This window comes from Neovison vison, chromosome 1, assembly GCF_020171115.1.
Source record: "Neovison vison isolate M4711 chromosome 1, ASM_NN_V1, whole genome shotgun sequence".
Classification (NCBI taxonomy): Eukaryota; Metazoa; Chordata; class Mammalia; order Carnivora; family Mustelidae; genus Neogale; species Neogale vison.
Window position 1 is genome coordinate 239,017,368 of NC_058091.1, and position 17,535 is coordinate 239,034,902.

Sequence of the window (17,535 nt, forward strand, 5' to 3'; positions counted from 1 at the left end):
TTGATTCCTCTCTTTCAGTCTGACACTCAGTCCATTAGCAAAGACTGTCTTGAACTTTGGTCCAGAACCTGAACATTTCTATTTACCACTACCCTGATCTCAGCTACCATCATATTGCAGAGCTTCCTATCTGGATTCCCTACTTTCATCCTTACCACTTTATAGGTGTTCTCAACTGAGTGCCCAGAGTGATCCTTTCAAAACATGTTCAATCACTGGATCACTGTAGTCAGAACCTTCAGATGATTATTACTGGAAAAGAAGGGCCCTGCAGTTGCTGATCTCTATCTGGCATTGCCTTCTTTGATATGCCTCCTGTACACCTTTCTCTTCCTTGAGGCCTTTGTTAGAAAGGCCTGTGTAACCATCCTATTTAAAATTGTGCACTCACTTTGACCCCCAGTCTCTTGCCTCTTGTACTCTCCTTTGTTGTCTATTTTTCTCTATAGTGTGCATAACCATCTGGCATACCATAGTACTAATTATCCATTTTTCTTAAGTAAACTTTATTGAAATATTATATATATAGTAAGATACATTCATTTTTAAGAATACAGTTAGATGAATTTTGACAACTCTATCACTCCAGTCATAATAGAATATTTTTGTCAAAAATTCCTTCTCCCAAGTCATTTCTTCCCTCCCCCAAGTTCTGTAGCCAGTTGATAATCTGATTTATATCAATGTAGATTAGTTTTGCATATTTTAGAACTTCATATGGAATGTGTGTGTGTGTTTGTGGATAGTCATTATAGAATGTACTTCTTTGCTTGGTTTCTTTCATTAAGCCCAATGCTTCTGAGATTTATCAGTGTTGTGTGTATTAGGCTTCCAATGCTGACCTGCAGTTTTACTTCTTTACTCTTGCCTCTGCCCTCTTTGTGCTTGCCAGCTTTATCTTCAAGTTGGTTGTAGGAGTTCCAAATACCTCATTCAGATGTGACAACATCTGGAGGTAGAAAGTACCATGTTCATGGGAGATGGTGGTCTATAATTCCCTTTTTTTGTAGTTTCATTATCTAGTTTTGGTATGGGGGTAATGCTGGTCCCAGAATGAATTTGAAAGTTTCCCTCCCTTTTCTGTTTTTTGGAATAGATTCTTCTTTAAATGTTGGGAAGAATTCACCTATGAAGTTCTCCGGTCATGGACTTTTGTTTGTTGGGATTTTTTTGATTTTTTGATTCAATTTCATTGCTGGTAATTGGTCTGTTCAAATTTTCTGTTTCGGGGGGGTGGGAGGTTGGGGTACCAGGTGGTGGGTATTATAGAGGGCACAGCTTGCATGGAGCACTGGGTGTGGTGAAAAAATAATGAATACTGTTTTTCTGAAAATAAATAAATTGGGAAAAAAAAATAAATAAATAAAAGATCTTTAAAAAAAAAAAAATTTCTGTTTCTTCCTGATACAGTTTTGGGAGGCTATATGTTTCTAGGAGTTTATCCTTTTCTTCTAGGTTGTCCAATTTGTTGGCTTACAATTTTTCATATCATTCTCTTATAATCCTTTGTCTTTCTTTAGAGTCGGTTGTTACTTCTCCTCTTTCATTTCTGATTTTAAGTCTTCTCTCTCTCTCTTATTTATTTATTTACCTTTTTAAAAAATGAGTCTGGCTAAAGGTTTATCTTTTTTTTAAAGATTTTTATTTATTTGAGAGAGAGAGATAAATTCCTTTATCTTTTGTGTGTCCAGGAAACTCCTTATCTTTCCTTCTATTCTGGGAAATTCTTTCTCTCTCTTTTTGGGATAGAGAAAAACTTGGTTGCAGGTTTTTTTTTCTTTCAGTGTTTTGAATATATCGTTCCATCGCTTCTCGGCCTTTTGGCTAAGATCAAGTGTTCAATATATCGTTCCATTCCCTTCTGATCTGCCAAGTTTCTGCTGAAAAGTCAGTTGATAGTCTTACAGGTTTTTCCTTGTTTGTAACTGTTCTTTCTTGACGATTTAAAAATTTTCTCTTCATCACTACTTTTTCATTTTATTATTTCTTATTATTTATTTATTTTTACTTTTTGCCATTTTAATTACTTGTGTCCTTGTGTGGACCTCCTTGGGTTGCTTTTGTTGGTGGGGCTCTCTGTGCCTTCTGGACCTGGATTTCTGTTTTCTTCCCTAGACTGGAGAAACTTTCAACTATTTCTTCAAATAAATTTTCTGCCCCCTTTTCTCTTTCTCCTTCTGGGATCCCTCTAATGTGAATGTTGTTATACTTGATGGTGTCACTGAGTTCCCAAAGTCTTCATTTATTATTGTTACTTTTTTCTTCCCTGTTCAGCTTGATTGCTTTCCATTATTCTGCTTCCAGGTCGCTGATTCCTTCTTATGCTTCCTCTAGTCTACTATTTTTTCTGTCTGGTTTGTTTTTAATTTCAGTTATTGAATTCTTCATCTCTGGTTCATTTTACCTTTTCTTTCTCTTTGTTGAGGGTGGCTCCACTCTTTTCTCCACGGAGTATCTTTCTAACCATTACTTTAAATTCCCCATCAGACATATTATTTACCTCCATTTCATTTAGCTCTCTTGCTGTGATACTGTCCTGTTCTTTGATTTGGGGCATACTCCCTTGTCTCCTCACTTTGTCTAACTCTTCTATGTCTGTTTCTGTATATTCGGAAAGTCAGCTATTTCTCCTGTTCTTGAAAGTAGCGACCTGATGAAGAATAGGTTCTGTAGTATCCTGCAGTGCAGTGTTCCCTTTTCAGCACTCCTGACCCTTAGTGTGTGCCCTACTGTTGTGTCCAATCTGTGTTTACCTTCAGTCTAGTCATCTTTAATAGTTCTTTTTGCTTCTTGTGGGCAAGGTTTGGCCCCTGTGTTGTTAATGGGCCAGTCTGGGTCCACTCTGTGCTTGAGTTGAGTCAGACCAGGTTTTTGCCAGAGATGCAGTAGCACTGAACTTCAGGGTACTCTCCCTGTGTTGTCTCCTGAGAAACTTTTGTTGCTGGAAAGGGCCTGCAGTTAGACCCAGTGTCTGCCCCCAGTTGGTGCTGTAGCTGTAGTGGTGTGTGGGGTTATCTTCCCTTCTCCCTGGGAAAGGAGCCCCTTTGACGTGGTGCTGGCCCCTCTTGGGACTGCTTGCAAACTACCAGGTTTGTGACACTGCTTTAGAGGGCTCTGAACAAGGGTATATTGGAAGGAGCATGTTAGCAGCAGAACATGGAGTGGGGTTCACGGTGCCAGCCTGGTCTGTGCTGTGTCCCTGCAGCCTCCTGGGAAAACTCTTACTGAGGCCTGTTAGGTTGGAGGGGGCAGAACTGCAGAGGTACCTGTGGATGGGGACGCTGTTAGCAAGCAAGATGGGGAGTATAGGTGCTGTGCTGGTTCCTACAGGTGTATCTATGCTGTAGGGTGGGGAAGATAAGTGGTATCTGCTAGGTCTTTAGTTCCCAAGGATCTCAACCCTTCCCATACAGACTCTGAGATTAGTCAGTAAATCTTCCCACATACCCCAGGCATTTTTCAAACTGCTGCTTCTGTGCTCTATCTCAGCAGGAATGTTTCTTGTTCTCTCTCTTTTTTAAAGGTTTATTTATTTGAGAGAGAGTGTGTATACACATGTATGGGGGGGCGTGAGGAGCAGAGGGAGAAAATCTTCAAGCAGACTCCCCACTGAATGTGAAGCCTGAAGGACTTGATCCCACAACCCAGGAGCTCATGACCTGGGCCGAAATGATGCTAAATTGCCTGAGCCACCCAGGCATCCCTGTTGTGTTGTCTCTTTAATGACAGGGCCTGTACCCTCCGCACTCTCCTAGAGCAGAGTTTCCTAATTATGAATATTCCACGTGTTAATCCCTAGTCCACGTGTTAGGCTCCTCTGCTTTCCCGAGCCAAATGTTATGGGGGATCTGTCTTCCCCATGTGGTTCCCTTGTGCCTGGGGTACCTGGTTTGGGGATCTGGTCATCTCCCCTTTCTGCATCTGCCAGTCCCTCCCTCCCACAGACAGTCTTTGGGATCCCTTTGGCTTTCCACCCTTCCTATATTCTTTGATGTTGTGCCTTCTCTACATTTAGATGTGGAGAGTCTGTTCTGCCAGTCTTCAGGTTATTTTCTGGGTCATTTATGCTGATATAGGCGTTATCTAGTTGTTCTGTGGGATGAGGTGAGTTTAGCATTCTCCTATTCCACCATCTTTCCTGGAATCTCCCCAGTCCCCCCTTGTAATGCATGTTGAATTTGGTTTGCTAAGATTTTGTTGCCATTTTTGTTCATCAGTATATTGGCCCGTAATTTTCTTTTCTTTGTTGTTGTCTTTATCTGGTTTTGGTATTAGGGTAATTCTAGCCCCCTAAAATGAATGTGAGAGTGTTTCCTCCTATTTTTTTTGGAAGAGTTGAGTTGAGAAGGGTTGATACTAATTCTTATTTTAATGTTTGGTAGAATTTATCAGTGAAGTCATCTGGTTCTGGACTTTAACCCTTTGGGAGATTTTTGATGACTCTTTCAGTCTCTGTAGTAGTTGGTCTGTTCAGATTTTGTATATATTTATGATTCAGTTTTGGTAGATTGTATGTTTCTAGGAATTTATCCATTTCCTCTAGGTTATTCAGTTTGTTGCTGTAAAATTGTTCAGTCCTTTATGACCTTCTGTATGTATGGTATCATTTTAAAAAATACTTTACTTATTTTAGAGTGAGCGTGAGTGCATGAGGGAGGGTGGAGAGAGGCAGAGGGAGAGAGAGAAGCAGACTCCCCGCTGAGCAGGGAGCCCAATGTGGTACTGGATCCCAGGACCCCATGAGTTTCTGTGCTATCGATTGTAACATTTCTTCTTTCATTTCTGCTGTTGCGTCATCTCCTTTTTTTTTATTCTTTGTCTTGGTGACTTTAGCTGCAGGATTGTCTATTTTGTTTATCTTTTCGAAGAACCAGCTCTTAGTTTCATTGATCTTTCTATTGTCTTTTTACTCTCATGCTCTCTCCTCTAACATTGTTATTTCCTCCTTTTGCCTAACTGAGCCTTGTTTTGTCTTTTTTTTTTTTTTTTTTTTAACCCTAGTTCCTTGAGCTATAGTTAGGTTATTTGAGATTTTTCTTCCTGTAAATTTTGCCTTTCCAATTTCATTTATCTCAAAGTATTTTTTTAATTTCTCTTTTGATTTCTTCATTGTTGCATTGCTTGCTTATTGACATGTTGTTTAGTCCCTACATATTTGTGAATTTTCCAGGGTTTTTTAAAACATGTAATTAATTTCTAGTTTCATGAAAATATGCTTATATGTTTTCAGTTCTCAAATTTATTAAAATTTGTTTGTAGCTCAACATATGATCTAATTTGGGAAATGTTTCATATGCACTTGAGAAGAGTGTGTATTCTGTTGATTTGGGATGGAATGTTCTGTAAATATCTGTTAAGTCTGTTTGGTGTTAAATGTGTCACAAAGGCTGATGTTTCCTTAGTGATTCTCTGTCCGTTGATGGAAGTGGGGGCATTAAAGTGCCCTGCTATTGTATTGCTGCCTGTTTCTCCCTTTGGATTTATTAATATTTGCTTAAATTATTTATTTTTAAAGATTAAAAAAAATTTTTTTAAGTAATCTCTATAGCCAACGTGAGATCTAGAGTTGCATGCTCTTCTGACTGAGTCAGCGAGGTGCCCTGCCTTGCTTTATATTTAGGTGCATGTGTGGTTGGCATGTAAATATTTACAATTGTTATATCATCTTTATTGGATTGGATTGACTCCTTTATCAGTATGTAGTGCCCTATTTTGTCTGTTATTACAGTCTTTGTTTTAAAGTTTATTTTGTTGGTTACAGGTATAGCTTTCTTGTGGTTTCTATTTGCATTGAATATCTTTCTCTATCCTTTCACTTAAAGTTTGCGTATGTCTTCACATCTAAAGGGAGTATCTTGTAGGCAGTAGGTGGATGAGTCATGTGTGTTATTTATTAATTCATGCTGTTTTTTGACTTGAGAATTTAGCCCACTAACATTTAAAGTAATTGTTGATAGATTTGTGCTTGTAACCATTTTCTTAATTGCTTTCTGGATGTTTTTATGGTTCTTCTTAGTTCCTTGCTTCTCTTGATCTTTTTCTTTGTGGTTTGATGAGTTTTTTAGTGGTATGCTTATATTTTTTTCTCTCTTTTTTTTTTTTTTTGTGAATTTACAAGAGATTTTTGCTTTGTGGTTACTATGAGGCTTACATACAATGACATGTCTAAAATGATGTCTTTTAAGTTGATAACAACTTAAGTTTGACCCCGTTGTAAAGTTTAACATTGTTAATCCTGTCCCATCACGTTTTATGTTTGACTTCACATTTTATATCTTTTTTTAAAATATAGGAATATTTGCTTATTTTTAGATTATAATTCCAATATAATTATTGGTGTATCCTTTAACTAATTATTATACTTGTAATTATTTTTTTAGTTCTTTTTAAAAAAGATTTTCTTTATTTGAGAGAGAATGAGAAAGTACTAGTGGAGGGAGGGACAAGGGGAGAGGGAGAAGCGGATTTCCCTGCTGAGCAGGGAGCTCAACACGGGCTTGATCCCAGGACAGTGAAATCATCATCTGAGCTGAAAGCAGCTACTTAATTAACTGAGCCACCCAGGCACCCCTAGTTCCTTAACTTCCACAATTTGTTCTTTTTGTTCAGTTATTCTTGATAAGTATCTGATTTTATTTCGTAATTTAAAAAAATGGATGTTCTTTAGTCACTTTGAAACTCTTAAGTGTACGTATGTTAATGTCATTCTAGGGTTAATCTATTTTCATTTTGTTACAAATAAAACCGTTTCCTGATTTTTTTTTTCTTTTTAAAAAAGATTTAGTTATTCATTTTGGAGCGGCAGTGTGGAGGGGCAGAGGGAGAGAGAAACTCAAGCAAACTCTGCACTGAGCACGGAGACTGACGCATGTCTAGATTCCACAGATCTTGAGATCATGATCTGAGCTGAAACCAAGAGTCGATGCTTAATCACCTGAGCCATCTAGGTCCCCCAGACTTATCCTTTTCAGCCATACAGTTCTCTTATGTTTTGACAAACCTATATGGTTGTGTAATTAACACCACAGTCTGTGGTTTTAAATATTTACATCTCCTCAAAACATTTCTTAGTCATTCTTCTCTTTTTACTCTTACTCCCTATTAACTATTGGTTTATTTTTTTCACTTATTTTCCCTTTTGAGAATGTCATGTAAATGGAAGCATACGGTATATAACTGTTTGTGTCTGTTGCCTTTGACTTGGTGTAATTTTGAGATCTTGATGTTCTTAGGTGTGTATCAGTACTTTGTTCTTTTTATTGCTGAATAGCATTTTGTTGTATGGCTGCACCACATTTTCTTTGTTCACCCGTCAATGGACATTTGAGTTTCCAGTTTGGGGCACTTATGAATACAGTAGTCCTAAATATTTGTGTACAGTTTTGTTTTGTTTTTGCAGACATATGTTTTTATTTTTCTCAGATATAAATTTAGGAGTGGGATTGCTGGGTTCGGTGGTGAGTGATTGCTTAAGTTTATAAGAAACCTGCCAACTCTCTTCCAAAGTGGCTGTACCATTTTATAATATATACATATATATGTATAATATGATTGTGTTTCCTTCTCAACATTATATTTTATTTGTTTTATTTTATTTTAAGTATTCCTTATTTCATCTTGATCACCCAGTATGGGGCTTGGAACTCATAAACCTGAAATCAAGAGTCACATGCTCTTCTGACTGAGCCAGCCAGGTACCCCTCAGCATTATGTTTTAAAGGTTAATCTGTGTTGTAGTATGTATCAGTCAGTACTTTATTCCTTTTCATTGCTGAGTAATACACCATTGTAGGACTGTACCACTTTGTATTTATCCATTCATCAGTTGATGGACAGTTTAGTTGTTCCCACTTTTTTGACTATCATGAATAATCTGCTTTGAATATTTGTGAGTGTGTGTTCATTTCTCTTGGCTATATTCCTAGAAGTTAAATAGCTGTGTCATAATTAACTCTATGTTTAACATTTTGAGGAACTGCCACAATGTTTTCCATAGCAGCTATGCTATTTTACATATCCACCAGTAATGTATGAGGGTTCCATTTTCTCTATATCCTATCCAACTTTTGTTATTTTCTTCATTATTTACATCCCAGTGGGTGTGATCATGCTTTTACTTTTAACCTATATATGTGTTTTTATTTTAGGTAGATTTATTGGTGATTGTGTAGCTGGGTCATGATATTTAATCCAGTCTGACAATTTGTGCCTTCTTTTTTTTTTTTTTTTTAAAGATTTTATTTATTTGACTGATAGATATCACAAGTAGGCAGAGAAGCAGGCAGAGAGAGAGGAGGAAGCAGGCTTCCTGCTGAGCAGAGAGCCCGATGAGGGGGCTTGATCCCAAGACCCTGGGATCATGACCTGAGCCAAGGCAGAGGCCTTAAACTACTGAGCCACCCAGGTGCCCCCAATTTGTGCCTTTTAATTAGGGTGTTCAGATCATTTATTTTTCAAGTAATTGTTGCTGTGGTGGGATTGAAATCTATCACTCTGCTACTTGTTTTCTTTTTGTTTCATTTGTTCTTTATTCCTTTTCCTTTTATTCTGCCTTTTAGGTTATATATATATTTTATATGTATATATTTATATACTTTATATATAAATATATATTTTAAATGTATTTATATATATAAATGTATCCTATTTTTTGTTAATAGTTTTTTCTTTCTCTTTGATTAGTTTTTATTTATATATATATATATAAATATATATTTAAGATTTATTTATCTCAGAGAGGGAACGTATGTGGCAGGGAGGAGCAGAGGGAGAAGGAGGAAGAGAAGCTCAAGCAGATTCTGCACTGAGCAGAAAGCACAAAGCCCAACATGGGGCTCAATCTTATGACCCTGAGATCATAACCTGAGCTGAAACAAGAGTTAGACGCTTAACAAACTGTGCCACCCAGACACTACACTTTTAGATAATTTTTTATGGTCCTATTTTATCTTCATTTTTGGCTTATGAGTCTTTAGTTTAAAAAAATCATTGATTTTCCTGTTTTTACAATATGTTTTTATTACAATCTACCTTTAAGTACTATTATATTGCTTCATCTTTAATATTATATTTCAAATCCCTTCCCACATTCCTTTTTTTTTCCTTTTCACTGTGATACCTTTTACATGTTATAGTTTGTTTTTTTAAAAGATTTTACTTATTTCTTAGAGAAAGCAAGAGTATGCACAAGCCGGAGAGCAGCAGGTAGAGGGAGAAGCAGACTCCCCACTGAGCAAGGAGCCCAATGCAGGACTTGATCCTAAGACCTTGGGATCATGACCTGAGTCAAAGGCAGACACTTACCCAACTGAGCTACCCAGGTTCCCCTATAGATTGCTTCAGGAGTTGGCAAGTTTGTTTTGTAATGGGCCAGACACTAAATATTTTTGACTTTGCTGGCCATATGATATCTGTCACAACAGTCTCTCTTAACTCTGCCTTTGCTGTGAGAATATCCATAGACATTATAAAAGCAAATGTGCCGGATTGGACCGCTAGCCATAGTTTGCCAATCTCTGCATTAGGCTGTCACCTATCTTTTTTTTTTTTCTTAAGATTTTATTTATTTATTTGAGAGACAATGAGTGAGAGAGAGCATGAGAGAGAAGTTCAGAGGGAGAAGCAGACTCCCCAAGGAGCTGGGAGCTCGATGGAGGACTTGATCCTGGAAGTCCGGGATCATGACCTGAGCTGAAGGCAGTTGCTCAACCAACTGAGGCACCCAGGCGCTCTGTCACCTATCTTTTAAAATGATTAACAGTAGGGGAGCCTGGGTGGCTCAGTTGGTTGAGCATCTCACTCTTGTTTTGGGCTCAGGTCGTGATCTCAGAATCATGGAATCAAACCCCACACTGGGCTCATGCTCAGCATGGAATCTATTTGGCCCTCTCCCTCTGCTCTCTCCCTGCTTGTGCTCTCTCCCCCTCTTTTTCTCTCAAGTAAATAAATAAAATCTTTTTAACGTTACAATAAAAAAAGGTCTCTTACATTCATCTTAATTTATACTGTCTCCAGTGCTTTTCATTTCTTTGTAAGTCACCTTGTTATACTCCTGCTAAAGAACTAATTTTAACACTTTTTACGGTCTATATTTGTCAAAATATATTGCCTCTGCCTTTTTTTTTTTAAATTTTCTTCATTTTTTAAAAGTATTTTAAAAATTTATTTCTGAGAGACAGAGAGTGCATGAGTGGGGAGAGGGATAGAGGGCGATAAAGAATCCTCAAGCCAGACTCCCCACTGAGCCCACCATGGAGACTGACTTAGGGTTTGATCCCAGGACTCTGGGATCATGACCTGAGCTGAAGGCAGAGGCTTTAACCCACTGAGCCACCCAGGAGCCCCTCCTTCAGTTTTGAAAGATATTTTCACTTTGTATGTACTTCTGGGGCAATAACTTTTTCCTTTCAGTACTTTGAAAATGTAAGTCCATTGTCTACTGCCATATATAATTTGTGACGAGAAGTTTGTTGTGCCTCTTTGTTTTTCTGAACATAATCTCTCATTTCTCTGGATGCCCCTAAGATTTTCTGTTTATCTTTGAGTTTCAGTAGTTAGATTATGCTACCTGTTTACATCTTTTGTTTTGTTTTGTTTTGCTTGGGTTTCTCCAGGTGTCTTGGAACTGTGATTTGGTGGTTTTTTTGTTTGTTTGTTTTGTTCTTTAATTTGTTTTAGGAAATTCTTGTTCATTATTTCTTCAGGTGCTTCTGCTTCACTCTTTCCTTCTGTATCTCTAATTACACACATGTTGGACCTCTCAATATTGTTTTCTTAGGTCTTGCATGCTGTTTCCTATTTTTTTTTGTTGTTTATTTTTTAATAGTTTTTTCTCTTAGTTTGATTAATTTTTACTAACCCATCATCAAGTTTACTTGAACTTTGCCATCCATCTAATTAGGAACACTGTAAATAAAAGCCTGTGCAGGAGATTTCTAAACCATACAGTAGGCCGAATTTGGACCATAACCCATGAGAAGGCCAGTTATGGTTACACATTCTTTGATTCTTTTTTTAAGTTAAGACTTTTTAAAAAAAATCTTTAGGAAATGTAGGATTACTTTTACTGAGACTTCAGCAACTCTTAGCACTGCTCACCAAAGTTTTATAAGTTGTTAATTATTTAATGTTATGTCTTACTTTTAGAAATAGTTCACAATCTGCCTGATTTGCTTTTTGTTATCTACTTAAAAAAAAATAAAAATAGCAGAGCCCTTATATTCCAGTAAGAACTGATACCTGCAACTAATATAATGTTACATGTTGGTTATATCCCACTTAAAAAAAGATACCCAAGTTTTTGGATTTTGTTTTTTGTTTTTTTTGAGTAAAAATGAAAATTTTTTTTATGTCATGCTTAACTATTTAAAAAAAAAATTGAACTCCTAGCTTTTGTCTTGAAAAGTTACTTACATTCTGAGAATTAAAATGTGAAGATTGCACTCTTCCTACATAACTGATGAATCTTTAGTCAAATTAAAAAAAATACCATTTCACTGTATATTTCATTTTTTTCTTGTGTTGAATTTTAAAAATATTTTTATCTTTTAATTGAATTGGGATCACCAGTGGGATGAGGCAAAGAAGCAAGATAGACTCACTCATTTTGTTTTGTTTTTATTTAGGATTTTATTTATTTATTTAACAGAGGCATAGCACAGGCAAGGAGAGCAGCAGGTACAGGGTGAGGGAGAAGTAGGCTCTCCACCAAGCAGAGAGCCCAATGTAGGGCTTGATCCCAGGACTCTGGGATCATGACCCAAGCTGAAGGCAGCTGCTTAACTGACTGAGCCATCGTGCCTCTGTTTTAAGTAGGCTCCACACTCAGCATGGAGTCCAACGTAGGGCTTGAACTTAAAACTCTGAGATCAAGACCTGAGCTTGAGATCAAGAGTCAGATGCTTAACCAAATGAGCCACCCAGGTGTCCCAAGATAGACTCATTCTTATTCTTTTTTTTTTTTTTAAGAGTTTATTTATTTATTTGACAAAGAGAGAGCACAAGTAAGCAGAGCAGCAGGCAGAGGGAGAGAGAGAAGCAGGCTCTCTGCTGAGCAGGGAGCCGGATGTGGGGCTCCATCCCAGGACCCTGGAATCACCACCTGAGCCAAAGGCAGCCGCTTAACCAACTGAGCCTCCCAGGCACCCCTTTTCATTCTTTACTGTGCCACTTAATTTGTGAATGCCCTAAATACTGTATGTTTTCAGATATCCTCCAGAAGTTTCTCACCCAGGGGAGCCTGGGTGAATCAGTCGTTGGGTGTCTGCCTTTGGCTCAGGTCATGATCCCAGGGTCCTGGGATTGAGTCCTCTTTGGGCTCCCTGCTCAGTGGGGAGCCTGGTTCTCCCTCTCCTACCCCCCGTGCTTATATTCCCTCTCTCATTGTCTTTCTGTCTTTGTCAAATAAATAAATAAAATCTTAAAAAATAAATAAAAAGTAAATAAAAGTTTCTTGCCCATATAAACTACATTATCATAACCATATTACTGTGTCTAAATACTCTGTGTCAGGTGAGCATACCCAAAAGACAACATTGTCACTCATCTTGGGTTGTATTTTGGGTAGGCAAACAAGACTCTTAATTCCTGCTGAGATGTAAGAAAGTGGAAGTCACGGGCGCCTGGGTGGCTTAGTTGGTTAAGCGATTAGGCTCAGGTCATGATCCCAGAGTCCCGGGATTGAGTCCCGCATCAGGTTCACAGCTCCATGGGGTGTTTGCTTCTCCCTCTGACCTTCTCTCCTCTCATCTTCTCTCTCACTCTCTCAAATAAATAAATCTTAAAAAAAAAAAAAAAAAAAAAGAAGTCATGTACCAACCTGCTGGACAGCTCAGAACATAACCTCTGACATTTCTCAGGAAGCAAACACAAAAGCCATCATAAAAATTATGTATTTTAAAAAAATGTATATTTCAGGTGGCATTTTTCTAAACAAATTAGGAAATTAAATAGGAGGCTACTTGGGCTTGGAAGTTGACAGTGCAGGGCCAGTTAGCATTGGTTTCCAGTGTAAAGGCCTTTTATAAAGCAGTGACTCTAGTCTAGAATATATAAGCCTGAATATTGTAAGCACATTCTTTGCATGTTATTTGTCATATAAAAATAACTTTCCTCTTCACAGTTTATTTTTCCTTTGTGGCACATTTTGAACTGCAGAATCCTTTATCTACCATTTGGCTTTCCATAAGCTATCAGGCAGGATCTCTGTGAGATTCTCTACTTTGAGAAACTATGTGCCTAATATTTATTTATGATATGTGACTCATTATTACATTATTATGTGTTTTCAAAATAGTGTCTGATAATTCAGTGCCTTTTAACAATAGATAAAATGTTTCTAAAGACTTTTTCCAAAAATTCAGATGTTTCTTGGGGTGCTTCTCAGTCTTCATTGGATTTATGGTTGGTGTTTTTTCAAAAATAAAGGACTAAACTAAAATTTCCATAAGTTTTTTTTTTTGTTTGAATTTTACAGTGTAACTGCTCATTGAGGTAAACATTTGTGTCTACGCAGTACTCATCCTTGTTTAAAACTTTTGTGACTGAGATGTCCTTAGGCTTATAGTAAATTGGCTAGCTTCAGTGACATCTCTCTGGCCTTTGAAGTTGGCCCAATCCATTATAGCTACCTAAGGGTTGTGTGGCTATGGAAAAACATGTTTTTGTTGTTGTGTGTTCTTGCTTTCTAGTAATTTTATTTTCTGCTCAAGGGATTTAGTATCTGTTCAGATATTTTATTTTTAAAGGCCACATAAGTAATGACTTGATCTCTAATCTTAGCTTTGAAAATTTCCCAGACACTAATAAAGGTAATGTCTGATGACCTATTACATGAAAATACTACTCACTGGCCAGCAATCAGTGCTATTTAAAAATGTGTATTTTATTATGAAAATTATTTCTATGGCTAAAAGGCTTTGTTAGTAAAATTGTGCATCTAATAACATAATTTGGTGACTTTGGGCCTAGATTTATAGTAACTTTTTACATATCACTGAGACTTAGTATAGTTTAAAACACTTTGCTCTTCAAAAACTACTTAATTCTTTTTTTTTTTTTTAAAGATTTTGTTTATTTTTGAGAGAGAGAGAGAGCGCACAAGCAGTGTGAGAGGCAGAGAGAAAGGAGAAGCAGACTCCCCACTTAGTGAGGAGCCCAGCATGGGGTTTGATCCCAGGACCTGGAGATCATGACCTGAGCTGAAGGCAGCTGCTTAACTGACTGAGACATTCAGGCTCCCCTGTACTAAATAGTTCTGAGAAAAATATTCAATAAGTCATAGTCTTACCAGAAACAGCACCTGTCTCTTGGACTAGTAAGAATTTTTGGTCAAAAAATGTTCTATAGTAATCCTTATTTTACCTGAATATGCACTATCTTGGCAGTGACTATATGACTACGATTTTAACGAAGGGATCAGCTTACTGCTGAAGACCAGGGTTATCAGTTAAATCATGTGGACTGTCCACATAAGGACATTAACAAGGTTGATTATTAGTGGAGTGAAAGAGAACTTTACCGGGTTGTATTATATATGACAGGGTGTATTCATAAAGAAGAGGAACAGTTTTCTCCCACTAGTCTGGACAAAGCTGGAGTTGCCATATGTGGTCTGTCTTTACTTGTTTTATATCTATAATAACAGATCCTCTTGGTAAAAACCTGCCCTAGGCACAGTGATGGTTTTTTGTTTGTTTGGCTTTGTGTTGTTGTTGTTTGTGGTTGGTAGAGAAAACTGCATATTGCTGCCTTGATAATGTTTTCTTATTTGACATTCTGTTAAAGGGAGATATACAGGTCAGTGAATCAGAATAGAGAGCCCAGAAGTAAACCCATGCATATATAGTCAATTTATGACAAAGGAGACAAGGATGTACAGTAGGGAAAGGGTAGTCTCTTCAGTAAATGGTGCTGGGAAAACTGGATCACAATCTTTCTTCATATTCAAAAATTAACTTAAAGTGCCTTAAAAACTTCAATGTAAGACTTTAAGCCAATAAAACTCCTATAAGAAAATACAGGTGGTAAGCTCCTTGTATTAGTCTAAGTGAGGTTTTTTGCTTTGTTTTTGTTTTTGTTGTTTGCCTCTAACTCCCAAAGCAGGGGTAATAAAAGCAAAAATGAATGAGTAGGACTACATCAAACTAAAAAGCTTCTGTACAGCAAAGGGAACTGTCAACATAATGAAAAGGTAAACTGCTGAATGGGACAAGATATTTGCAAATCATATGTCTGATAGGGGTTACTGTCTAAAATATTACGAAGAACTCATACAACTCAACAACAGCAACAAAAAACAATCCAGTTTAAAAATGGGCAGAGTATGAATAGATGTTTTTCCAAAGAAGACATACAGATGGCCAAAAAATATACGATAAAACACATACCTGCCCCCTCCACATGCGCATAGGAAGGAATAGTACTCAGCCATAAAAAATAATGAAATATTGTAATTTATGGCAACATAGATGTAGCTGAAAGGTATCAGTCAAAGTGAAATAAGAGAAAGACAAATACCAAGTTATTTCTCTATCAGTGGAGTCTAAAAATACAGAACAAAGAAAACAAAACCCAGACTCATAGATGCAGAGTTTAGGGGTGGGGAGCGGTTGGGATGCAAAAATTGCTCAAGGGGATTAAGAGGTTCAAATTTCTAGTTATAAAATAACTTCAGTCTTGGGGATATAATGTACAGCATGGGGAATACAGTCAATAATAATATATTAACTTTATATGGTTAGAGATGATAACTAGACTTACTGTGGTAATCAGTTTGTAGTATATACAAATATTGAATCACTGTGTTGTACACATGAGACTATTAGTGAGGCTAATAGAATATTATTTGTCAACTGTACTTCAATAAAATCAACAACAAAAAAATGAAGTTTAGTTCTTTGTTGCTAAACTCTAAGTTATAAAATTGAAGAAACCATCTGCCTAATTAATTTCAGCCTTTAATGGAAATGTGTTATAGCCTAGTTGGACACTTGATTCCAGTAGAAGGGAAATAATTCATTCACTTTTTTGAGGATAGAAAATAGTTATTCTTCCTTTCTCTACAGCAAAAATAATGAACGTATGTTCACAAAACATATTCAGTGTTAATTTTTAAAGTTTCCGCATATTTCTTCTCATCAGTTGTAAATAATGTATCTGACTATAAAATGGAAAAAGTTGAAATTTTCCACTTGTGCATTTTGAGCTTCTCAGAGGTATTATAAAACTCTGGAAATAATAATAAAAGATACTAGGCTTTATACAGTGCTTTTTGTTTGAGGAACTCCTATAAACACTAATGCATTGATCCTAACACAGTACTTGATTGTGACTTTAAAAGGTCATGAGTTAGTGCTGTTACAAAAAAAAGTTTAAAAAGATTGGAGGGGGAGCTCTAACTTATAAATATTGTTTAAAAAATATCTAGATAAAGGTTGATCTAGACAATAGAAAAAATAAAAAGGGAAATTTTTGTTATTTAATTTTTCTCTTAGTCTGTGATAGATTTTTATCCCTTTAATTTTTTTTCATTTATTTATGAATCTTAAAGTCTGATTCCCTTCTTAGAGTAGTAAGCAGAATTGTCTTTTAAACTTTTAGTTCTTCTCAGCCAAGGCTTTTAAGCGTGTGATGGTTTTCTGAGTTTGTCACATTAACATAGCAATGCATTTTATTGGTCCTGAATTAGGAGATCATTGTTTTAATTTTCTTAGTTTAATATTTACGGTATGTAGCTGTTGATTTTGATGATTATGGTGGTCATGTGGCTTAATACTCAACTTTTTTGTGTTTTGTAGGTTTATTCTTCAGTCCAAGGAGGTAATTCACAGTCAACTGTTAGAGAAACAGAGAATAGCAGAGGAAAAAATTAAAGAATTAGAGGTAAGTTTTAAGTGAATATTGACAGTAAATTTTAAGAAAAAGCTAATTATCTCACTATGTGATATTAAGTGAAAACATATGCCTGCCAAAGTCATGTAACATTGTTTTCATTTTTTCAAATTGTGTTAGAACAATAAATCAATCATATTCATGACAGTGTGTAAGATTCCACCCCTCTCCCTGCAAAGGAATGAAAAAAGGAGGGAAGGAAGGAAGAAAACAGAATAGTCTCTTGGAAATTTAGAGAGTTTTGAAGATGGGATGCTGTTAATCTGAATGTATTTTCTCCATTGCCTTCAAAAGAACATGTCTGTTTTTAAAAACAAAGCAGGGGTGCCTGGGCATCTCAGTAAGTTGGGTGTCCAACTGTTGGTTTTGGCTTGGGTTGTGGTCTCAGTGTGGTGAGATTGAGCCCTGCGTTGCGCTCCCTCCTCAGCACGTAGTGTGCTTAGGTTTCTGTCTCCTTCTGCCCCTCCCATTCGTTCTCTCTCTCACTCCTGCTCTCTCAGTAAAAATAGAAAAATCTTTAAAAAAAAGGGTGGGGGACACCTGGGTGGCTCAGTCGTTAAGTTTCTGCCTTCAGCTCAGGTCATGGTCCCAGGATCCTGGGATTAAGCCCCGCATCCGGCTCCCTGCTCTGTGGGAGGCCTGCTT

The 17,535-nt window shown here is 36.9% G+C and overlaps 1 protein-coding gene across 1 annotated transcript in view; it reads left to right on the forward strand.

The window, feature by feature from the left end:
* The window catches only part of PFDN1 (prefoldin subunit 1), a 62,974-nt gene that overhangs the window by 11,933 nt on the left and 33,506 nt on the right, over positions 1-17,535 (forward strand). Inside the window, exon 3 of the mRNA XM_044226268.1 lies at positions 16,797-16,881. Within this exon, the coding sequence (XP_044082203.1) occupies positions 16,797-16,881 (85 nt within the window). The remainder of the gene's footprint in view (positions 1-16,796; positions 16,882-17,535) is intronic.